Source organism: Onychostruthus taczanowskii, unplaced genomic scaffold, assembly GCF_017590055.1.
Source record: "Onychostruthus taczanowskii isolate IOZ18803 unplaced genomic scaffold, ASM1759005v1 scaffold20, whole genome shotgun sequence".
Lineage (NCBI taxonomy): Eukaryota > Metazoa > Chordata > Aves > Passeriformes > Passeridae > Onychostruthus > Onychostruthus taczanowskii.
Genome location: NW_024499240.1, coordinates 5,317,940 through 5,342,740, shown reverse-complemented (window position 1 = coordinate 5,342,740; position 24,801 = coordinate 5,317,940). Strand labels below are relative to the sequence as shown.

General features: G+C 36.8%; 1 protein-coding gene across 2 annotated transcripts in view; it reads left to right on the top strand.

Moving 5' to 3' along the window:
* The window catches only part of OLA1 (Obg like ATPase 1), a 92,097-nt gene extending 69,362 nt beyond the window's left edge, over positions 1–22,735 (top strand). For both annotated transcript variants that reach the window (XM_041403627.1, XM_041403628.1), the window contains 4 exons: positions 15,197–15,337; positions 16,028–16,124; positions 18,201–18,323; positions 22,213–22,735. In XM_041403627.1, coding sequence (XP_041259561.1) covers positions 15,197–15,337; positions 16,028–16,124; positions 18,201–18,323; positions 22,213–22,314 — 463 coding nt within the window. In that variant the 3' untranslated portion in view covers positions 22,315–22,735. The remainder of the gene's footprint in view (positions 1–15,196; positions 15,338–16,027; positions 16,125–18,200; positions 18,324–22,212) is intronic.
* Positions 22,736–24,801: the final 2,066 nt, after the last annotated feature.

The following is a 24,801-nucleotide window of genomic DNA, read 5'->3' as shown; positions in this document are numbered from 1 at the left end:
ATTCCCCCCCTTTTTCAAGTTTTAAATTATTATGAAATCCATGTACAAATTGCAGCAAACATTTGATATAACCTTTTATGAGATATGCTGTGTTTCATATTCAGTAGTGACTTTAATTCTCAACTACAGTAGACATACAGAAAACCAGAAAAAACGTTGGCTGTTACAAAGTTTTGTTTGAGCTTTTTAAACTGAGTGATTAGCAGAAATAATGACCCTGTCAGCCTTAATCACATTAAAATGTGGTTAACATCATTTAATTTTTTCCACTTAATATGCGAAAATTTCCAGTAGATTTGCAGTGAAGGCCATTGAAATTCCATTAGAACAAGAATAAAAATTTCAGGCGTCATTTATTCAGAGAGGGAATAAAGGTCTCATCTGAAAACTGCTGAATCTTCCTATTAGAGAAACTATGAATCATTGCATTGAGCAGTACCTTTCGCTTCTATAGTACTGAATCTAGGTTGCTTCTGAATGAGTGGAATGCATTTTTAGCGTGGTGCTTTTCTGAAAATTGCAGCATGTAAGTGTTTTTTCGAATTCAGTAAGAGCTTTCTCTATAAAGGATTGTTATGTAATCTGTTTTAACTGCTGTAGGGCTGGGGAAATGCTTCTGGTTTGGGCATCTTATCACTGAAGTTCCATACTTTGTGTTATTTTTATTGCAACATAAAAAAAGATGTCCTCTTTCTGGTCGATTCATAATGTATAGTTGGGCTGGCTTTGTGGTAAAAAGCAAAACTGAGGACGTGCACAGCTTTGACTTGAATATTGTCACATGAAGTCTTTTGCACTCTTGGCATTTCTTATTGCAGGCTCCACAGGTTTGTGCCAGAAGAACATGTACAGTAACGATGAATGTGTTAGAGAAACTATCAGCTGCATATTTTCTGAGAGAAATTTTTGTTTCAAGGAAAGATACAGTGTTTGTTAGTGTTACCATGTTTCAGATTGCTATATTTATATCCCCATTTTTTGTCCTTTTTCTGTGTAAAGACATTTCATCTCATAAGTGGAAACACGAACAGTATGACTATATGCTCTGTGCTTTTCTGGACTTTACTGGAGGACTTGTATCTAATATTTCTTTATAATGGATATTACTGTGTATATCTGGTATATATCTTTATTGTCTCTGGTACTTAAACTGTACAGTGGATTGTTTGTTTATTTTTGTTAATTAAACTGGTATCTTATACCTGAGCCTTGTTTATTGCAGCCTATTACATAATTAATTTGTCCACTTTTTAGTGGGAAAAATCATCAATATGCATTGGATTTGTGCAGAACGAATTTCAAAATGTCAGTATTTGTACAATTTGAAGAAAATGAAGAGTGTTTTAATTTTGAAGTGTGCAAAAATTTTTAATTAAACTTTCCTACTTGGTATCACAAACAGAGATTTAAAAGAGACAATCCAGTCCCTTATCACCAGATCTTCAGGTATATGCCTTTAACATAAGGCCTTCCTTCTACAGTCCCACATTAGCATTGAGTTTTGCTCCAGAAAAAGGGAATCCCATCATCAGGAATCTCCTACCTACCCAATCCTACTGCATCCTCAAGAACTCATGAAGTCTGGTTGTCCAGGAGTTTTGAGTCTTGTTTCCTTACAACAGTGATCCCAGATTTATACTCCTCCTTTAGAAAGCAGTGACAATAGGCACACAGGTAGCTTCAGTCTGACAGTCCTACTGCTGCTGGCCAGCACTAGCAAGTCGAGTATGTTGGGGTTGAGTTGTTTCTGCTGGGAGGTATCCCAGTGAAGGCATTGGTTCTTACAAAAGGTGTAGGAACTTGATTTGTATGAAATTGAGACCTCTTTGTACTCCTGTGCATTTCTGCATAGCGTTTAAGTACTTCTGAATTCACAAAGTGTAGTGCTGCCTTGTAACTATATGGTAATCCCTAAATTACTGTAATCCCTCCTCTGCATTCAGTACAGAACCAGTTATTGTTGGTAGCTACACAGTATAATGACTTCCATAAATTAATTAAGGTGGTGATTTGTTGTGGATTTTTTTTAACAGTGGCTGATTGTTCTGCACTTAGTATTGGGAGGCAGTTCACAGAACCTTGCTGCTGCCTTGGGTTGAAAATGTTCTGCTCATTTCCAGCCCATGTTTTTCCATGGCTTACTTATGTCATTGGTGGTTCAGGCAGCTTTGTCCTGTAGATTAAATAGTATCTTATCTAATTGGTGTTTACCTCCTTATTTGAAGCAGGCATTATCAATTTGCTCTTTGTGTCATTTACATGAGGTTCTCCTCTCTCTGATAATCTTAGACCTGTTCTGAATTTAGCTGACCACAGCTGCACGTAGTGCTCCATACTCTTTCAGGAATACCTTGTGTGCAGATATAATACATCCTGTTAAACAAAGGGAAGCATTTCCAGTAGGATCTGTAGATTATATTTGCCTTTCCCCTGTTGCATTGTCCTGGTGGCTTAGAATTGCTTTGAAGAACACTAACCTAGTGTGATCTCCCTTCTCTGTCACTTTCAGTTGATGATGATGATGACTTTCCTTGAAGAAAATGTCTCCTGCTCCTGTATTGAGCATAAAATTTGTGTGCAACTAATGTTTGTGTCAAGGTCATGAATGTATTTAACATGATCAGTCCTAAGTTTGCTCCTGGTGAAGTTTCATTTAGTACCCTAAAAGATTAATTTGTTCTGTTATATTCAGTGCATTGCTCAGTCCTCAGTCTATACAAATCCACTTTCTCTTCTTCTCCAGCTGAATGAGTAGTTTCACACACACCACACTATCAAAGACTTTATAGATGCATTTCTCCTGCACAGAAAATCATATGTCATATCAATGAGAGAATAAATTTATCAGGACATGCTTTATTTTTTCCTTTAAACCAAATTACTTGTGTTTACCCAAGGTTATTTTCTGTCATCATTTCTTCTTTGGTGGTGTCATTACTCAACCAAACTAAGACTAAAATTGCATTGTGTATGTTGATTAAGTGACTCTTTGGCGGAGAAATGCATAGAATATCATGTCCCAGAATAAGTGCCCAATATGATATTTTAGTGTTTTTCCTTTGGCTAGGTCTACTTTTAACCATCTGTTACTTACTAGGGCTCTTCCCTGTTGAGCAGGTATTTTCCAAACTTAAATTCTGTGCTGCTTCTAAGACAGATGAAAACGTGAGCATTAAAATAGGAGCAGTGCTTTTAATTGAAAACGTCATTGAAATGTTCATTGTTACTGAAACATTTCTCAAACTGTATGTGCTAGAAGAGTGTAGGTGACTGCTTGAAGCAAATGGACAGCATTTCTAATGATAAGAAAGCATCTGGATGGAAGTTGAATAGTTCACAGTGTCAGTAGTGCTTTGGTTGTATGTATTATTTTTGTCATCACTCGCATAATTGCATGAAGTGTTTTCAACTGCTGTTTTGGATAGCAAGAATGAATATACAGAAAGTAGAAATCATTTCATAGAGGCTGTTAGAAATCTATGTACATTTTTTTACTTGGGAGATGATGAATGTTTTACGTTTTTAATGACTGCACATTTATTGTCATAGTTTTTCTTTTCAGCGTAACTGTAGATCAGATCACATTCCTTACAGCATATCCCATGCATGTTTGAACTACTTTGAAAAAGTGAAATGATGTGATGTTTAGCTACAGAGAAACGTCAAAAACAATGCATTTATATGATATGAAAGATTTGCAAGTGCAAGCTAGCAATTGATAGTAATATTATAATTAGCTCTTTATAACAGCCTGTTTTTTATTCATGAACATTTTCATTTATGTTGACAACTATCATGTTTGCCACCACACATGGAGCCTTTTCTTTACTCAGAAGAGACTGAACATGGATTAGTATGTTTTTGGGCTTATGTTCTGAATTTATTGAAAAATGGTTTCTGGGCCAAGCCACAAAAATAAAAGTAGCTTGCTTTTAAGGTTTGGCTTTTTGATCCTATTGTTAGTGCTAGTGTTTGTAAGGGTAAAGCATACCACAGAGCACTGTAACTTCGAGGTGGTTCTTCTCAGTGAAATTGGTTTTTTTTATTGTTGAAATTGCTGAGGGTGTTTGAATGCTTCCTAATCCCATAACTGATACAAAAATTAAGATAGGTAAGCTAGCGGGTTTATAATAAATCAAATTTATGTTTGTACTTGCAAATAAAAGTGTTTTGTGCGTACCCACCCACAGAATAAGATTATTTACTTCTGACAGAAATATACTTTATCATTCCATTTTCAGCCTTAAAAATCTGTGTCTAACGGATCCTTTAGTCTGTCAGATAAATGAAGCGTGACACTGATCCAGATACTTATTCAGGCTTCTGAAAAAAATCAAAGTTACTGCTCCCCTAGGACAAGTACGTTTTAGTAGATGATTCAGACATGGTTAATTTTTTTTTCATTTCACCATAGTTTGGACAGGTAAACAGAGTGTGTCTGTGGAATTGAACATTTCTGTGACAGCTTTTCAAATTAGTGAAGTACATTTCCTACAAGGCATCTCTGCACGCTGTGAAAATCCTGAACTCGTTCAGTGCTTTACTCGGACATGGACAGGTTCATATGACAGTACAGTGTATGCTGTTGGATTTATTAGACAATGTTTTGGGGAAGTTGATCAGCAGGAGGCAAGACCGAGGCCCGTCACAATTTTATGTGTGGCTTAGGCATATAAGGAGAGAGTTAGTTTCTAAAGCAGCCTATGAAAAGAGGAGAGGGGAGATGCTTTAAGAAAATGAGAATGGGAGCCCTAATTTAAGTACTCTGAATTGCCCTCAGAAGAGCCTCCTACTTCATTAACTATATAGGGAGCAGAGCTAGATTAGGTACCTAAATCAGGGGTCTGAAATAAAGCCTTGTATTCTTTGAGTTGCTCTAGGTTGAGTATTAACCATTCAGCTAAACACTTTATTATTATATTGAGAGTTTAGGGGATGCTCTTTCTCTGGATAAATGCCAAAGTTAATTTCTCTTCTATTGAGTAGCATGTTCCAGCCTAATAGCAAGTTTGATCTTTTTTTCATCAAAAACCCCTCAGTTTAGCCCAGTGTCACCAGCTTCTGTGATTCTTTTTACTCATCTCATTGAAACTGTTTCTTGAAACATAGAATTGTAGTGTTGAGTGATCACAAAATGTGAGTAAGTAGTTGTTAATGGCCCAAGGATGCAGGGGGAATAAGCATGGTTTATTATTTTAAATCAAATATTCTTACTGTAGTAATATTTGACTCTCGCAATTTTAATACTTATGGTAATTTTTAGCAACTGATGGAGGAAGAGAACATTCATGTGAATTCTTTGGTCTGGAGAGGCTCTGCAATAAAGATCACACAGGCTAATCCTGGAGGAGTGAGGAAGGCATTTCCCTCTGTCTTTTGTGAGTGGGAGAGGGTATTTCAGTAAGAGAACTAGGGAGGAATATGCTAACCCAGTATATTTTGCTTTCATTAAATTAAAACCATTAAAGTGAAAGCCAAAACTAACAATATCATAGTCTGCATTTGTGTTACCCATTGCAGAATCTTAAATTAACAGTAGAGAAATATGTTGCCAATTAGTCTTTATAGTGCCTTATTTCAAGTATCATTAGTGTATATTTATTTCCTTACATGGGATTTTTATGTAGATTTTTTTTTTCTTGGAGAATGGCTTGGTATTTGCTTGCATGCACATAGTATATAAAATAATTAAAGAATAAAATAAATTATAAAATAATTAATAATAAAATAATGAATAAATTTAAAATTATGTTGTCCATTGTGTGTATCATGTAAACTTTCTCTTGTTAAGGCATCACATCTTCGGGGGGTTTTTTGTCAATACTCTTATTTATGAATGGCTCATAACTTTTTATGAGTTTATATATTTGAGACTTTAATAGCATTGATATGAATTGTCTTGCTGTGTACAGGACTCTCAAGAATAGTTTTCCACGTGATATGAAGAAGTCCTGTCAAGAGACAAAACTTAAAATTATCATGCCATAGCATAAGCCTGACTATGGAATAGGAACTCTTTCTACTTATCTGTAATAGTAGCTCAGTCATCATCACTTTGCATGGAAGTCTTGTGACTGAGATTTGCTTCTTCTGCTATAATTTATGAATGAGTAATCATTTTTGAACAATTGAAATTGAAAAATTATTTTGTAATTGAAAATTATTTCACTGTAGTTTTCAAGATAACCATTCTAAACTATGCATTTTATAAATGATATCAGAAAAACTGACAAGATGTGACTTAAAAGCATCTTTCTGATCCAAAGTATATGTGCTTAAGTAGGGCTTGTTGTGCCCATAACTGGGAATTGTAATGTTATGCACAGTTTGTTGCAGTCTCTGTTGTGTAGGTTCATCAGTAGTTCAGTCTTTATCTTTGGCTGTTCTTTATCCTTGCAACAGCCATCTCTTTTTTTGTCATTTTAGTTCAGACAGAATTAGTGTTCACAATTGGCAGACCAAGGACAAATGGAGACTGTGAGCCTTTCCCATGCCAGCAGGTGCTACAGTGGCAGTGTAGTACCACTTGTTGTTTAAGTCATAATTTGATTTGAACTGGTTGTGATACCAATTTATAACTGGCTTCAATCGCCCTAGTGGGGACCAGAATTTGGGGAGAGATATTACTACAATCTTGAAAATTAAATCAGAAATTAGTGTTTTGAAAATGGATTTTAAGATCTTTATTCTTCATAAATGATGCTTCTAACAAATGTTTGAAATAGGGTTACCTTGACTGAGCTTTTGTTAGATTATATAGGCTGTATAATGTACTGAAAAATCTTTTCTTACTGGGAGCTCTACATATATATATCAGCAGAAAAAGTCATCCAGGATTATTTTACTTCTTTGTCTTTCTGCCATCTTGATGTTTTTTAATTCAAAGTGGTTGTAGTTCATGAACTTTATTTTTCTTATTATGCGTGCTTCTCCTAGATACAGAAAATTTTTATCCATTAACTACTGTCTGTTCTTGATTTACAGGTTCATGTACTCTGGTATTATTTCTTTCACAGCTCCCACATCTTGCAAACCAAAACAGTTTCATGTCAGTTAAGCCAAATCTTTATATGAAATATGTGCAGAAAGTGGTTGATCATACATACAAATTTGTAAGTGAAGTGTTGTGTCCTTAGGTGTTTTTAGCATACCATTAAACTGCCAGTGTCTCTGGGTAGCTCTCTAGACCAGGTAAGCTAAGAAAGCTTTGCTGCTACTGTGTTATGTTAGTTTGTTAACAGAGCTTTATCTTGAGGGCATAAAGTTCTTTGATAGGGATTTTCAGAATATTGCCTTGATTTTTTAAATTCTCTTCTCAACCAGTGTTTTTCTGCCTGGAAGAATCCATTTATAAATGATCTCATATGGGATAATTTTTCCTCAGGAATCCTGCTATTTATAAGCATTCTTCAATAATAAATAACGAAATTCGTAGTTGAACTTGGCTCCATGGTATTGGTGTTTTTTGGGTGGCTGGCTAACTTAAGTGCTTAGTAGTCTTCACCTGTTCCTGCACCACCCTTCAGTTATATTGGCACAGCCAGTTCTAAGGATATGTGGGAAAGTGAACTGATCCATCTTAAAAGGCAATAGCTGGAGAGGAGAGCTATGAAAGAACTAAATTCTCCCTCCAAAAGCTGCTTTTTTACTGGATTATTTTTGTTGGTGAAGAGCTTGAGATTGCCTACAGAGTGTGCTGTAGCTGCCCTGCTCCATGTGCTGCAGCTGGTTGCAGAAAAACAAGTGTAACATCTGGATGGGTAAGGAATGAGATGAGAAGCTCATGTCCAGGTTCTAAAAATGTTTCTTTAAAATCTGGGACGCAACTTGAATAAAATATTAGGTGCAATACTAGTCACCCCATCTAACAAATGATGTTGCAGAATTTTTGGAGATTTAAGATAATGGCCATGATAGAGATCAAGGCTTTGGAAGAACTTGCTTTGAGACACGAGGCAGAGAACCTGGGATTACTTACATTTCAAAGGAGAATGTTAAGGAGTTATAAACCCATCTATAATGTCAAATGACAGTGTTGGTCAGGAACATCTATGATTCTTTTTTTGATACAATGTAAATTGAAATTACAATGGAGTTTAAAAATATGAAATCTGGATCTGGTAGAATGTACCCATTCTGTCATAAGATTCCTGTGATCATGGGATGTGTGGCAAGTCCCTAAAAGATAAAGAATTTTAAGGGCTGTTCTGCTTCTTGTTTCAAGGCTCAAGTCAACCTTTGTTAGGAGATGGCAGTGATATCTAACGTGTGAGATGGGTTCTCCACGCTGGCCTCTTGTAAGGTTCAGGTGGATGCAGTGACTAAATACTGGAGGTGGTATGGACATTGGCCTGTGGGCAGGTATGCAGGAGCTGAAAGCGTTCGGGATATGCAGGATAAATGCAGAGCTGAGTTCCTCAAGCTCTTGTCCTGAGGGGCTGCGAGGAGGTGCTTGGCCAGCGAGCAGCCCAGTGCATGGAGGCAGTGCTTTTGTTCTGAACTGTTACTAGAAAGCATTTGCAGGTGAGGGCTGGGAAAGGGCTTTTTGAAATTGAAGGCTTGCTGTGTTTCATCTGGCCAGCTGGGAGCAGGGAATAAAAAAATAAACTTATAAGCATTCCTGATGATTTAAGATGTGGTTGCTGAGGTCTGTAACCGGTACTCCGAAAATCTATTCTGTAGATTTGTCATCTTCATAAAAACTTATCATGGTGATGAAGAAGAAGGTGCCTTTTTTCTCCTTAATGTTCTCCTGTTTAGTCATTCTTTATGTAATGCAAGAAGAAAGGGATACTCAGAGAAAGGCAGTCAGAGCACAGTGCTCCTGTGCAGCAGAGTGACAGCCACCCGTGTTTTCCCCTTCACTTCTGCGACAGACCATTTCTGTGATACAGAATAATTGTATACATTAGTTATACATTGTATTTGTATATACATTTGTTCTGTTGTTTTTACCATCCCATCCTTCGTTAGTTGTAGAAATTTGGAATGAAAGCTTACTGAAGCTGTGACTGTTTCTGATCTCCATAAGGATACATACACATATTGTCCTCATTTGTGCACAGCACTGAGAACAGTGGGACCTGGTCTCCGTGGAGCCTGTGCACGCTACCAGAACAGAAGGGAAGGACATCACCTAGGCACTGTGTCATGCAGTACTGGTGCTGAGGTAGATAAAGTCTTCCTCCCCCATCCTACCAAATCAACTAAACTTAGTGGTCCTCATGGTTTTGGGAAGTGGCAAAAGAAACAATTCTTGCCTAACTCATCATCATTTTAGATCATTTGTGGTTTCATTTGGAACCTCATAATGGATGAGATTTCAAAAGACAAAAGAAATTCACAAAGAGGAGAGAAGAAACAAGGTATTTTTAAGTCAATGATTTTTCTTTTAATTTCAGGGAAAATGTTGGAACAATTCTACCTTTTAATCCCCTAAAAGCAACCCAGTTGTCTTCACAAATTCATGTTGACAGTTCATTGCTTGTCTGGATTGTCACATGAGTCTTAATATTTTGTTTGTGTTAAATGTAATGGTTTTGCATATAGCAAAAAAATATACTGCATATTGGGATTTTTATTAAGCCTTTAAAGGTTTCGGTGCTTTACAACATTCTCATGAACAAGATAGGAAATACTGGCTAGATGGAAACTGCTGGAAGTTGAATGTGCAAGACTGGTTGGGAGACATGCACAGAGCATGGTTATCAGTGGTACACTTTCCAAACAAAGAGTCTTGCATTGTGAGATCCACAGAAGGAGCTACTGGTTAAATACTGTTATGTATTTCCATTAATGAGCTGGATGATGAGCAGTCTTGTTAAATCTCTGGATGACCCCCATTCTAAGAGATGTCCACATATGTGTAGAACAAAATTAGGACTTAGGAAGCATCTCAAGAAACAAGAAATCATTAGGAAAAAATAGCCACAGTGCAACTCCTGAGAATGATTTTATACAGAAATAATTAACTATGCAAACATAGTATTAAGAATAGCTAGTCAAATGGGGTCATGCAAGAAGTTACAACCTGAGCATGAGATAATGTTGCAGTGCTGTCAGAAAAAAGCAAATGCTAGACTGGGTTTAATAAACAGGAAAATCACCTGAAAAATGAGTTAATCCTCTAGCTATTTTTAATGTTTATAATATATTATTATTGAAAGCTCTGAGAAGTGCATTGGGTACTGTATGCAGTTGAAGAGAGTCCAAACAAAAAGGTTCAAAGTTAGAAGTAATATGGTGCTTACAAGGAAAGCTCAAAATAAAAACTACCTGAAACTTTTAAGATATAAATAGGGAGTGTGTATTCTTGGTCCACAGCCCATAGGCTCAGTTTAACAAAAATAAAGGTGGCTGAGGCTCCACTTGTGGAAAACTTCAACAATAGGGAGCAAGCACTAAACAGATTGAGTTTAGAAGCCTTTATAAATTGGTATTGTGCAGAACTGCCAACAGGAAGAGCCTGTTGGCATTTTTAAGTCCTCTTATTCTCATTCCTATCTGTGGATCTTTTCTTCAGTCTTTTGTAAATTTTGATCATTTAGTTTGATCTTACCTACATTTGTTTCTTTCCTTCTTGTGCTGCCTGATATTTTCTTTTTCCTTGCCGTGCTCTTTTGTTTCTTCCATTTTCCACTCATAGTTCACGTAAAGAACAGAAAAACAATTGTTTCTCTTCCATTAATTACATGGTTTTTTTGGTCCTGCTTGTACAAAAGCATACTCTCACAAATCACCTTTCTTCTCAGGGGTCAGTTTTTCAGATCATCTTGTCTTGCAGGTGTCCACTGAGCTTAAGCTTTCTCTGCAGCTTCTCTCTTCCATCACTACTTCAGATTTCTATCTGAACTCTGTCTCTGTTCCCAGCTGGATCTCTCATGTTAAACTCTCTCAAATATTGATTTGTAGGTAATATACTTTCTGCACCTTTTATACCTTTTTATTTTGGTTGGCTGCAGCTTTTGGTTTTTGCTGCCTCAGGCATCACCATTTTAAAGGAAAGGCATCCCCTTCTGTACAGCTCCTATTGCTGGTGCTCTTTGCTTATTGGCCTTCTCAGTAAGTGCCATCATTTTTAAACCTTTCTCCAAGGTCTCTTGCATCCTGATTTAGTATCAGGAGTTAACTCTGGTAGTTGCTCTGATCCATCTGCACTTGAAGTCACCCAGTGGTTTACTAGATATGCTGATAATGCTGCTGATAGTTCTTATGTCCTTATCAAACAAGAGTCACAGTGTTAGGTGGAAATGAGCATCTGAATTCCTCTTTAGTGTTTTCCCTGATCAGAAATTTGAGTGCTGCCTTCACTTGCAAGTTGATGAGGTCTGGTTTTGCACTTGCCTTGGTTTTGTTCTTGTGTCAGGCTTTTATACAGTCATAATATGCTTTTTTGCTTGCTATCACAGAATGAATGGATGTCTTGCTGTCTCTTGAGTCTGTATTTTTTTTTCCAGAAAAGATATTTTGTCTGTTTTCTGGCGTCAATCAGACTTCAATTGAGGAACCCTCTGTAGTTGCTGTTGGCACGCTCCTCTCCACAGGGAAGGGAGGAACCAAGTTAACCCAGTTGAGAAAGTCTGTGGATGTCGCAGAAATCCCACTCTCTTACACTGTTTTCACTTAGTTTTTGGTTTACTTTGTTAAGAAGGGTTTTCATCTCGAGCAGTTCTTCATTTCTTAAAGTAGTTTCAGCTGTTAATCATGGTCATTGGTGCTGTCAGTTCTGCTTTTTGGTTTTTTACTTTTCATTTTGTTACATTTTAGTGTGCAGTGGGGGTTTTTAAGTATTAAAAGTCTTTAAGCATAAAATCCAATACTTTTCATTATTCATTTTCAAGTATGGCATGAAATAATGGAGAGATATTCCAGGATTTGCTTATCTTAACAAAGGCCCAGAATGAGTGCACTATTGCTGTCCTTTTACAGACATACATAATTTTCTTTGGAAAAATTATGTGCTCAAATAAAACAGACTTTGACATTAATTGTTACCATTTGTTAAGACCATTTTGTTCTGTTTGGCACACTTGGTTATCTGTAACAGGAAGGCAAACATGCGCTATTATTTTACTGATTATTAGTTAAGCATTCCACTTTGGGGAAAACGTAAATTAGAAATACATCAATATTTATATTTGAGTGTTTACCTTTTTGTGTATTTTCTTTATTTTGATCACATTTAGGGGAATTCCTTGGTACTTTCCAGTAATTCCTGTGACACTGAAAGTCACAAAAGTAAAAGACTCGGGCAGAGAACCTAACTGTACAGAGTGGGATGCACTACCTTATTCTTTCAGTGAGGCTGTAGCAGGTCTGATGTCAGTCACTTCAGAGACCTTTAGACCTCAGTGCTCATTTATTGGTAAAATGTACCAGCTTTGCTCCTGCATTATGAAGATCGTCTGTCAACACTTTGAGATATTCTCCTTTGTTATTAAGCTTGTGATGCTCTACACTGTCAGGTTTTTTGCCAATTATAGTTAAGGTACAATGGTGTATTCACTGGATCAAAGTCTCACACTGGCGGTAGAGGAATGATTTGTAAGTCTTTATTCATCTGAATCGTACAATAGAATACCTGAGGAATGCAAATAATCCCTCTAAGGACTCAATAGAAAAGCTGTTAAAATGACAGTCTAAGACTATTATTATTCTGAATTGGTGTTTTAGCCAAAGTAATTATTTCTTATCTTGTTGTTCCACAATAGTTCTTAGTTTATTAGTTACGATGACCATATTTACCAAACAGAGTTTGAATCAAATTTTTGACATTACTTCCATGCTCATTTCACTTTTTCAGGTTTACATGTTTCATTCCCTCTTTCTTTGCTTGGCACATGATTTAATTAGTCTGGAGACCAGTGTTAGATAATTCCTTAAAAAACAATCTATAAAGGATATATGCACATTTGTTGAAGTGCACTTATGGATTGTAGATTCATTTTGAGATATACTTTTCTGTGAAATGTTGGCATTTATAAGCTCTTAACTTCGATACCCAATTTGTTAGCCAAAATAAATTAGTTAACTGCAAATGATAGTTTAAGAAATGCTGTTAAATGTCAGATGTCCCATTGAGAAACATACCTTAATTGTGATTTTGAGTTCAGATGTTTCTGAAGGCAGTAGTGTTTCAGTATCAGTCCTGGATACCAAACTGTGTTTTCATTGGGTAACTGGAGGCAAGAAAAGATTAGTATAATGAGGATTGAAAAACATTGATGGGGTATTTACATAAGTAAATGATAGAAGACCAGCCTTATATAACAAGTGTGTGAAAACTGTTGAGTGAACTTCTATATTCTTCTTTGTACCATCTAAAACCATACTCAGTCGGCCATGCACTTAATCTCATAATAGCTCTGATCCCCTGCTATTTTCTCTGACAAATGTGTGTTGATGAACTTGTGGTTGAGTTCATTTTTTTCTGAAGTGACATTTGCATTGATTATTTAAAGGTTTGCAGGCCACAGTTTCAAAGCACTTTAGTATAATAGCAGCTAAAACCTTAGTCTAAATCTTGCAGATTAGCAGGACTAAGAAAAAGAACTCAGCAAGCATAAAGCCCTGTGCTGTATGGTGGGTGCTTCAGGTCTGAAACATCGCTGGCACCAAAGTGCTGTGTTTTATGATTTGATTATTTGTGTACAGGAAGTATTCCCATGGCTCCTGTGTTTGCTTGCTGAGCATAGAGCTGTTATTCTTACTGTTCACACATGTCTAGAAATAGTGTCCTATTAACAGTAGTGAACTCCTCCCAGGTAATTTATAAATGTCTCCCTTAAACTTACTATAAATACTTGCAGTCATGAATATGATGCTTGTGTTTAAAGATTTTTTAAATACCATCTACTGCTCTGAAGTTTTCACAGAATCACAGAATATTCTGAGTTGGAAGGGACGCGAGAGGATCATTGAGTTCAGTTCCTGACCCTGCACAAAGCATCCCTAGGAGTCACACTATGTGCCTGAGAGTATTGTCCATCTGGGTGAAGAAACTTTTTTGAACACCCAACCTAAACCACCCCTGACACCACTTCAGGCCATTCCCTCAGGTCCTGTCACTGTCACCAAGAGAAGAGATCAGTGCTGCCCCTTCTCTTCCCCTCACAGGAAACTGTAACTGCAGTGAGGTCTCCCCTCAGTCTCCTCCAGGCTGAACAGACCAAGTGACCTCAGCTGCTCCTCACACAGCTCCTCCTCAAGGCCCTTCACCATCTCTGTTGTGCCCCTTTGGACACTCTCTAAGAGCTTTATAGCCTTCTCATATTGTGGCACCCAAAACTTCCCCCAGCACTCGAGGTGAGGCCACCCCAGTGCAGAGCAGAGTGGGACAGTCACATCCCTTGCCTGGCTGATGACGCTGTCCCTGGTGTAGCCCAGGACAGGATGGCCCTCCTGGTTGCCAGGGGGCTGCCAGTTGTAACTTTAGGGTAATTAACATTCAAAAACTAACACCCTAAGTTTTTAGCTCTAAATTTGTTGTTTCATTCAACTCAAAGAAATGATGCTCAGCAAACTACTGTAAATGCTGCCAGTCACTGAAGATGAATATGAATTTTTTTTTTAATTTAAAAATAATCATAGTATAGTAGCCAGAAGCTTTGTCCTGGGACCACAGTAAAATGGTGGTAAAAACCAGTAGAAACATGGAACTGTGTTGATCAGCCATGGCATACTCCAAGATCAATATGCAGAAAAAGCACATGCAGCTTGCTATATAGGAGTGTAGTGTTCTTTCCTATCTTCTAGTATCAGCAGTCTTAGCTACTGAGATGCCTTTTTTTTTTTTTTTTTAATTTAAAAAAAAAAGTCAGGAAAAACTGAAGGCCCCCAGTTTTAACACTTTTAATAAATATAATTCTTGGAAGTACATTTTTCTGTCAGAAAGTTTTATTCACTTTTTAAACTGCAAGTATTTAACCTGTACCAAACACCTAGCTATTGTCCCAAATTATGCCTATTTCTGTAGATTAAATGCCAAACAGAAACCAGGAAACAGTGAAATGTTAATGGAGTACACCTGAAGCAATTGCTGCCGGTTAATGCCTTGACCTTGGAAAGCAATACACAAAAAGATGGCATCATAAATCCGTGCAATTCTTATGAATATGTATGTGCTACTTGATAATAATGAATGTGGTACAGCCATGCATGCACTACAAGATAATGTTGTGCCCTTTGTTGTCTACAGGTTGATAAAAATTAAAGAGTGGGTGGACAAGCACGACCCGGGTGCTTTGGTCATTCCTTTTAGTGGGGCCTTGGAACTCAAGTTGCAAGATATGAGTGCTGAGGAGAAACAGAAGTATCTGGAAGAGAACATGACACAAAGGTTAATTAGCATTCATTTTCCCTACACTTTATTATCAACTATTTCCTTGCAGTAATTTAATTGCTTGCGCTGATAGAATAATAAATGACAGAGTAATTACCATTATAAAGAGCGAATCTTCTCCTTTCTTTACCATGAGACAGAGTGAAAAGATTTATTTTAAATTAAGTTTTTAACTGTCATCTGTCATCTCTGTACAGTGTTTTAATTATAACATAGGTATTAGTTATGTATATTTTTGAGAAGGAATTATCACCAAAACTGTTTCGTCATCTATGGAGAATAAGGACAGTGGAGAAAATTTTGCCATAATTTTCGGAGGAACTGTAATAAATTGTTTCAATATTGAATTTCAGTCAAATAGATACGCTTTCATGACCTGGAGTCCTGAAAATTGCATGAGACAAGAGTGCTGCCTGATAGGGTGATTTATATTTATCCCATGTTTCTGTAGGTTGCCAAATAAACAAATCAAGATACTATCTTTATGATATTGCAGTAAAAAAGTAGTTCTTCTGAAGAGATTTCAAACTAAAAGGCTACTGCAATTATTGCTCTGTTCAAAAGTAGACCTGCTATCTTCAAAATATGTGATGTCTTTCCTCATAAATTGATTACTTGGCACATTTAGCTGTTTTATGTGTATATGCTGAATGAATTGGATTCCTTCCCCCCCTTTTTTTTTTTCAGTGCTTTAGCAAAGATCATTAAGGCTGGATATGCAGCACTCCAACTAGAATACTTTTTCACTGCAGGCCCAGATGAAGTGCGTGCATGGACCATCAGGGTAAGATTCATACTTATTCATCAGCTATATCCAGTTCCACACTATTGAATTCAGATTGATATCACTGACTTTGAAGTTTGTCATGGTGGCGGTTAGCTAGTCATTACAGATGAGGTTTTTGTCCAGGATAACTTTAATTATTTGTGAGCTGCTGAACAGTGAAAGTGGAGCTGCATTGATTGAGGCAGGTAACAATTGATTCTGCCTATTACATAGTCTGAATTTCTTCATCCTGTAGAATCTGTCTACCCTCCTCCTGTGGTCAGAGATAAGACGTACCAGTATTGTGCTTGCTTAATCTGTGTGACTGGGTTTGTCTGCAGTGAAATTGATGTTGCTTTTCATTTTGTATTCACTAAGTTTGTTTGGGTTGCGGATGGTTCATTCCTCCTGTGCTTTGCTGGGATTACATTTTAGCAATAAAAGCAATATAACGTCATTATATTCCTCGAGGATGCACAGTTGGGCTCCAAATCCTAAAATCAGTGTGCAGTAATTCAGGTCTTTTACTGACTTTAGTATTTAGACCTAGTTTATTTTGGTAGTTTTATATGTTTATCTGGGAACTTATGTAATGTCTAAAACAATATTATGTATTTTAAGTATTGATGCAGAATGATTATAGCCATAGACATCAACTGATTTATTCAATTTATTCCCAGAGGACAGTAAGAGCTGAGCTGTAGTGGTTTGCATTTGAATGTAAATATGTTGCAATATAAAGATCAGTGTAGAAAAAATATTTTGGAATGTGTACAGTTGCAAACTCTTACCTTAAAAATTACAACAATGTCAACTTTTTGAGGCACAGTTCAGTCTTTGAGCTTGTATTTTTTGCATCAGTGTATTTAGGGCTGTGCAATGAGTTTCAGTGCTGTATTTAATTTCATTCACTGGAATTAATTTGTTTTCATTAATCAACATAATTTCCTGTAAATTTATATTTTTAATAGTACTGCTACAGATGTTTGTGTATGTGTTTTAGCACATTAAACTTATTTTCTTTAAAGTGCATGTGGGGTTTTTTCAGCTTTGTTTCCTCATCTCTGTTTACATGATAACTGCTTGCTAAAGTCCCTGAGACAGCAACCAAAATAATATAAAAGCAAGATTTTGTTCTGATTCTTGCTGTAGTTTTTAAAAGCACATTATGAATTTCCTCTTTTTTCAATAGAAGTACTTGCTCTTTATTAGAGAATTTGAAAGCTGGTTTATCTTAAGACTGATTGTGAGTATCTTTGATTTAATGTGCAAAGATACTTAGTCAGGTAAGCATCAGTGAGTAGCCATATTAACCCAATACATCTTTTATTGTAAAAACTGTGCTTTACAGTGTCAGACTCCTTAGCACTTTAACATGCTTTATTAAGCAGCCTTTAGGTCACCATTATTGCTCAAATTTCTCTCCATGGTTGTGTGTGCACAGAATGTATGTCCTTGTAATTTGAAGCATGCAGCTATAATGCATTCTCCTCTATTGCATAAACTTAAATTATCGTATAGTTGTCTGTGATTTTTTTATTTTTTAGTGATTCAGTTGTTGATGTTTTGGTAAGAATACTCAGTTTGTTCTATATCAAACTTAATAAAATTATTCTGAAATAAAAATAAGCTAATGTGTACGGCTTGACGTTCATACGTCATTTCTCATTGCAAACATTGTTTGCCATGAATGTTATCTTTAATTGAAATTATTTGGATGTAAGTGAAAGTCTTGAGTAATTCAGATTTTCAAGTTACTTAAAAATCTTTATCTTCCTCACTTTCTGTGTAGAAAGCTAGGGGTCGAAGCGAATCTCACCACAGAACACAGTCATAGGTTCTAAAATCAATAGTGCTGTTGATGCGCATTAGGAGAAACAAAGCTGCTGTTCTTTAATGTCGGTTGGTTTATCTGTGGCGAAGGCACTGTCTGCGTCCCAGTATTGAGGATCGCCCAGCTGCATGTGTGGCATTTTAGCTGATATGAAACAAAGTTTCAGCAGAACCTTAAAGCTTGTAAAAAAGGAGAGACCTCTTTCCTGCAATCAATCTTCTTAAATGCAATTAATTTTCTTCTTGTCTTTCGTTTGACAGAAAGGGACGAAGGCTCCTCAGGCAGCAGGGAAGATTCACACAGATTTTGAAAAGGGATTCATTATGGCTGAAGTAATGAAATATGAAGATTTTAAAGAAGGAGGTTCAGAGGCTGCTGTCAAGGTGAGCTCCCCACTTTTTCTTCTCCCTCCAAATGTGCCATTCTTCCATTTCAATTCTGAATTTTCACTGGAAGAAAGTTCTTAATGCTAACTGAATCTTCAGTCACCTCTAGCAATAGACCAAAATTCATTTTCATCTTTTACTGAAGAAGGAGTTCAAATGTGCCAACTTACTGGACAGGAAGGCAACTATTTCAGTAACCAAGATATAATAGTGCATGGATTACACACCAGCACTAAGACTAAATGTTATGCTAATATATTGGGGTGGTTTTCTCTCTATTTACGTGTTTGTGTTCAGAATTTAATAAGTTTTAAAACTGACTTGTTTTTGAAAAATCAGATTTTTAAGATGCAAGAGATTTTTTTAATCACTTCTAAAAGGAAACATGAAACAGAAAAATCAGTTTTTTCTAAAAGTATGTCATCTTCTTTTGAAGGAAGATATTAAAAATGTCAGATGCAAATGGTTAAGAAAATATTATAATATGAAATTGTACTGGTTTTTTCAGGATTAGTGGGTTCCACTTTTAGGCTCTGATAAGCATAATTAGGATCTTAAAATTTACCATTTCAGTATTTTATTCAATTGCCCTTTGATGTCTTAATCAAAAATGCCATGCCTTACTTTGGTCGTTCAGGGTGGCTACTATGTGCTGAACAGACAGTGAAGATACTTAATGGAAAACTTTTCTCCTTGAGCCTACACTTCTTTGTGGTGACTCTTGTGTTGAGAAGAGTTTCATCTGCTTTCTCAACACTAGAGGGCAGAGACTGCTCAGGTGCCCAAAGTTGTGCCCTTTTAGAGCTGACAAATTATATCTGATTTGACATTATTAAGTATGAAATGAACTTGTACAAAAAATATTGTAACCAAAGCTGTTCTTCTCTGTGTTGCTAATGTGTTATTTCCTTCTTCTTTAAGCGTAAAAACTTACCTTTACTTCATATACATTTGATTTCTCGTTTGGCACTTTTGACATTTTCTTAAGATTTGTATTTTATGAAATTGCAATTACAAAGCACATTAGTTTGATTTACTCAGTCTCAGTATTTGAAGGTTTCTACACGCAATAATGTGTTAAAGAATTCAAAAGGTTCAGCTTTATTGTTTGCTATTTGATAGCTTAAAAGGTATGCAAAACTATGATTTCAAATTCAGCCTATTCTCAGTGGTATCACTAAGGAAGATCATACTGAGCAGCGGGACTTTAATAGGTTTGTTTGAACCCCAGGAAGTGAGGGAAAAAAATCCCATATAATTGGTTCGTTGCGGCATGTGAACTGCTTTGTGAAAAGGGAAGTAGAGTTGTAGTTGTAAAGGGAAGCCACAGCTATAAATAAATCTAATATTCTGCAGTCAGAAACCACTTTACGTAACAGATTCAAATTTTGCCACCATCAGTTTTTGATGCTCAAATATGAATGTTTTCCCTGAGAGGCTGCATCAGTTAACACCTAGCAAATTAATCAGTATTTTGCTTTTATATTTTTATTTGCTTTTCACAATGTGAGATTCTAAAAATGAAACTTCCGTGCTCAAAATCATATTTAATGATTAAATTTTTATTGTTATGACATAGCTGTAAAACAAGCAGATTTGCATTTGTTACTCAGTTTTAAAGTCAAGGTTGGAAAAAAACCTTGTTCTTAGAATAAAGTGTCATATTCCTCTGGTCTTTTCTAATTTGCATTTAATACAATGTTTCATGCCATAGACAATGCTAATTGCTTTTATATTGCTGGTAAATTTCAAAATTAAATTTAGGCGCTTGTAGGAGTCATCTTAAATAACAGTGGTAATGGGAGTTGCTTGCTTTGTATGTTATCAAGTTGATCGATTTTTAAGTTTGATTTTGTGTGTGTTTAACACCAGTACAGCATAACTAATTTAATGCCAGTGCTGTGAACTATACACTGAATAGCTCTGTGTGGGCTTTGTAGTCTACAGGGATATCACATTATTAGCAATCATATCTGCTTAGGCAAAGCTGGCTTCTACAGATGGCTGCTTTCAAGTGCAAATGAACTGGTTAGACGTGTCTTGTTTAATACATACTCAAGATTCACAAATGGGTATTGATTTTTTCAACCAGTGTTTCTGATAGCAATGGAAATGGATTAAATGGTCTCTAGAGAATTTAAAGGAACACTGTCACTTTTAATTAACTGTAAACTGGTAACAAAAATACATAAACTTACATTAATGTATCAAAATGTATTTAATTAATGAAGTCTATGCCACACTGATAGTGTGCACTACTGTGCTAAAAAAAATGTTGTGTTACTTTGTGGAGGACAGTTTTTTCTACATATATTTGTGAGTAATAAATGTATTCAACTATAAAATGTTTCTGTACCTGTGCCTACAGCTTATGTTTTCTGATGATCTTTACTGCACTGTTTTATTGGTATTTATACCATCAATCTGTCTAATTACTCTTAACTTTAAGCATTATTAGGATCTTCAAAAGAAAGAACTTGAAGCCTTTTACAGTCTAAACAGATTTCCAGGGGAAAGAAATAGGAAAACATTTGCAAAGTACTATTTTGTATGTATCAATAATGTTATGTGGGGTAAGGTCAATTACTATTTCAGTGTGTATTTATTGTCAGGGCTATCTTGGCTGCAGTTTTCCATAGCCTAGCATTACTGGGAACCACATTTAAATAAGGTATGGCAGCAACAAGGTTATCGAGCCTCTAAATTTCCAGGCAGCAATATGGGGAAATGGGCTGCTTTACAGAGCAGGTTTTGTGAAAGAAAGGTGTCTGAGTTAACTGTGTACCATTAATCTGATCTGTTCTACAGCAACTAAGGTCATTAGTTAACAGCTTTCCTGTAATGGGATCTTAGCATGCCACCACTGTGATAGTGTCATTGAGAATAATGGCACAGTGAGGTCTTGCATGGAAGCACTTTCTCCTGCAAGAGAAAACTTCAAAACAGGAATGGTTATTGAACTAAAGCAGAAGCTCTCAACTTTTCCATATTGTAGACACTTTTCAAGATAAATGCTTCTGCGGACCACCTCCCGCCCAGCCTGTCAGGCCTAATGCCACAGCCTCTGTAATACTGGGTTTAATTACGATGAGATAACAGTAGAAAAATAGAATAATAAATTGTAATGCAGAAAGTACTGATATTTAATAGATTCCTTGCCTATTTTCTGCTCTCCTCAAGTACAGCATTTTAATAACGAATTTTCTTTTCATGTCTTTGGTCCATATGCCTTTTCCTGTATCCTGGTTTCACAGCCTATCTGCTCTGCTGTCTGTCCTTCTGAAGCAAATGCCTTCTAAAGGAAATTCCTTACAGAAGAGCTGAGCCTGCATTTCGTGCTCCTGAGCCCTTCATTATGTGGGCACAAGCCAGCAAGAGAGCCCCACTCGCAGGCAGGCGCAGCTGTGGCTTTTGCAGGGTGTCCCCGTGGCCAGTGGGGACAGCGCCCTCGTGTCCCGGCTCGGGAAGCCGGGAGCCGTGGCACGGACAATGCTGGCTGCCCTTTCCAGCAGCGCTGCTTTCCATTCCTGCCGCCGCTGTTTGCCATCTGCAGGGCTTTCAGATGAAGGAAAAGAATGCCAAATTGAAAAAAGAAACAAAAAAAAAAAAATTGAACTGTTTTAGTGTCCTTTATCTTGCCAGGTTCTACCACTATGTAATGCAGGTGCATTTTAAGCACTACAGATCCAGTGGAGGCGAAATTACTTTTATATATATTTTTTATATATGTCAAACCAAGTGATGTCAAGCTGAGGAGTATTGTGACTGTCAAACTCTGAAGTATTACCATCTCTTAACCAAAATGTATTTAAATAATTGCCATTTGAAAATACTATAAAATGTCTAATGAAGTAACCGATTTTTCTTTTGTCTGTTCCATTTACAGGCTGCTGGAAAATACAGACAACAAGGCAGAAATTACGTAGTGGAGGATGGAGATATTATCTTCTTTAAATTTAATACACCTCAACAACCCAAGAAGAAATGAATACCAGATTTGTTCACTCAGAAATGAACTGTGCTGCTTCAAAAAGCATATGAATTTTTATTCAGAATTGGAATATCTGGAAACAAAAAGCATACAGTTTCTACCTAGGGAACCTCCCTTCCCCCCCAGTGAAATTATTCTTGTTTGTTTTGAATTAAAATATGGCACCTCCAGCAAACATGCAAGTTCACTAAATGTGAACAGCTTTGCATTTCAAACGATTAAGACCCTACTCCAAATTGTAGAAGCTTTTCGGGAACCATATTACTCTCATGATACTTCATTAATCTCCATCATGTATGCCAAGCCTGACACGTTTGACAGTGAGGACAATGTGGCTTGCTCCTTTTTGAATCTACAGATAATGCATGTTTTACAGTACTCCAGATGTCTACACTCAATAAAACATTTGACAAAACCAGCCTTGGTGTGTTTGGGGATGTCTGTATTGACTGGCTGTGGTGTGCTGAATGCGATACGGCACCTGGTGGATGCTGATTACAGAATTTTAAGACGTGTATGATACAGTAACTGGCAGTGTGGGGCAGCTGCAATTGTGTCTTGAAAGTGAGTCTTTCATGGGAATCAGAAGATTAGGATGCCAATGATTTGTCTCAAAAAAGTTAATGAATTTGTAGATGGACATTCACTGGAAGATGATACTAAGGATAATAATGATGGCAGCATAAATTATTTTTACTAGAGAGAGGAAATATATGTAGAAAAATCATGTTATCTATGAGACTCAAGCTTTTACATTCAAATAATTTTGAAAAAGTATTTCACTCTTGCCTTCAAATTAATAAATCAGGCTGGAGCTGTAGTACCTGATGTTGTGCATTGTCTCTCAGGTCTGGTTTTGAGGCCAGTCGAGAGTGACACAGATAGTGCTGTGAAGGAAGGGGTCACACTGTGCTGGACAGGTAAGTTGTTCTGAAATGAGGTTGCAGCTGGGAGTACTTTTTTACCTCTTTACTTTTTAACCATGAAGGAGAGCTGGTCACTCTGGGTAACAGAAAAATAAGGTGTTGGCAACATAAAACCAAGTTTGTGTTTTCAGTGTGAGGTGTAGAGCTGCCCTTTCTCTCAGTATGTTTAGTGTTTTTAAAACAGCCTGGCTTTGTCTGAGTGCCCGTGTGCGGGGGGGTTTTGGCCACAGGTTCAGTGGGGTCGAGGCTGGGAGAGATGCTGTTGTTACCTGTGTCTTGTTGCTGGGCCAGGCCTCTTGTGTCCTGGTGATAAATTCCCTAGCTGGGAACTTTGAAAAGGCAGCTTGCCACCAGCTCACCCCCCCGCTGTGCGTAGGGCACTGGGAGTGCTGGCTGAGACATTCCCTGGACATGCCACCTTTGAGCCTCACTGCTCCTTTCTGGGAGAGTGAGACGTGCTTCAGCCAGAGCCATGAGCCTCCTTGTTGGCATCATGCCCTTAATTGCACCAAAGAGAAGGAGGGGGGACAGATGACTTCAACACATCGTTGTTGATTTTGTTTTAAAGAGCATTTCCTGTTTTCATGGCAGGAGCAGGGAGAGTATTGTAGAGGAGAGAAATTAGGGCTTCAGATGTTTTGGAATCCTTGAAATTCTCTTTTGTATCATCTCCCTGGTATGGCTAATATTTGTTCCTGGTGTTATTTTGATGTTACATAATTGAGAAAAGATTAGGAGCATCAAATCTTGTGTTAAAAGTCAAATCCAAAAGAAAACAGAGTCTACCTGTTTCTCTTGGAAGTCAGCAAGGTGCTAGTACCAGAGAAGGGCTCATGCTGGGTTTTAGACACAATGAAAGGTGAGAAGTGGAGTATGTGTGCTGCTGAAAGAGAAGTAACCTCTTTACTGCACTAATACCCACTGAAACGTGTTCTCTTGTCCTGGCTGAAATTTGTTCTGGTTTCCAAAATACTCCCATGGACCTGAATTGTTTCAATTTCATTGTGTCTAGTTCATGATACCTCCCTGTTCTAAAAATAAAAATAATTTAAAATCAAACTAAGTTGTTTGTGGTAGACAGGGTTCTTTCAGGTTACTACAATATCCTGAATATAGAAAATGAATTTAAAATGTTTACCACAATTTAAAAAATATGTATTCTATAATGTTTTATGTTTCAGTTTATTAATTTGCCTGAACAGTTATCTCTTCAGCTGTTTAACTGGGTTCTTTCAACTACTGAAGCTAATAAATTATTCCAGAATAATCACAAATTTTATTAAAACAATAATCTGATAAGCTGTTATTTCTATCACCAGTGACTTGTGACAACTGCCATGTTAAATATGTGCAGCCCATGTTTCTCCTTAGTGGGTTTATGCATTCAAGATGTACAACTCCTTAAAACTTGTAGATATATGTAGCAAATGTAAAGCACTCTGTTTTAAATAGAGTTGTGATTTAACTTAAGCTAAGCACTAATTATTTTGCATTTCAGCCTGCACAGGCTACTCCAGGTGCAATGTATCCATCCTACTCACTTTTGCTATTTAAGAAA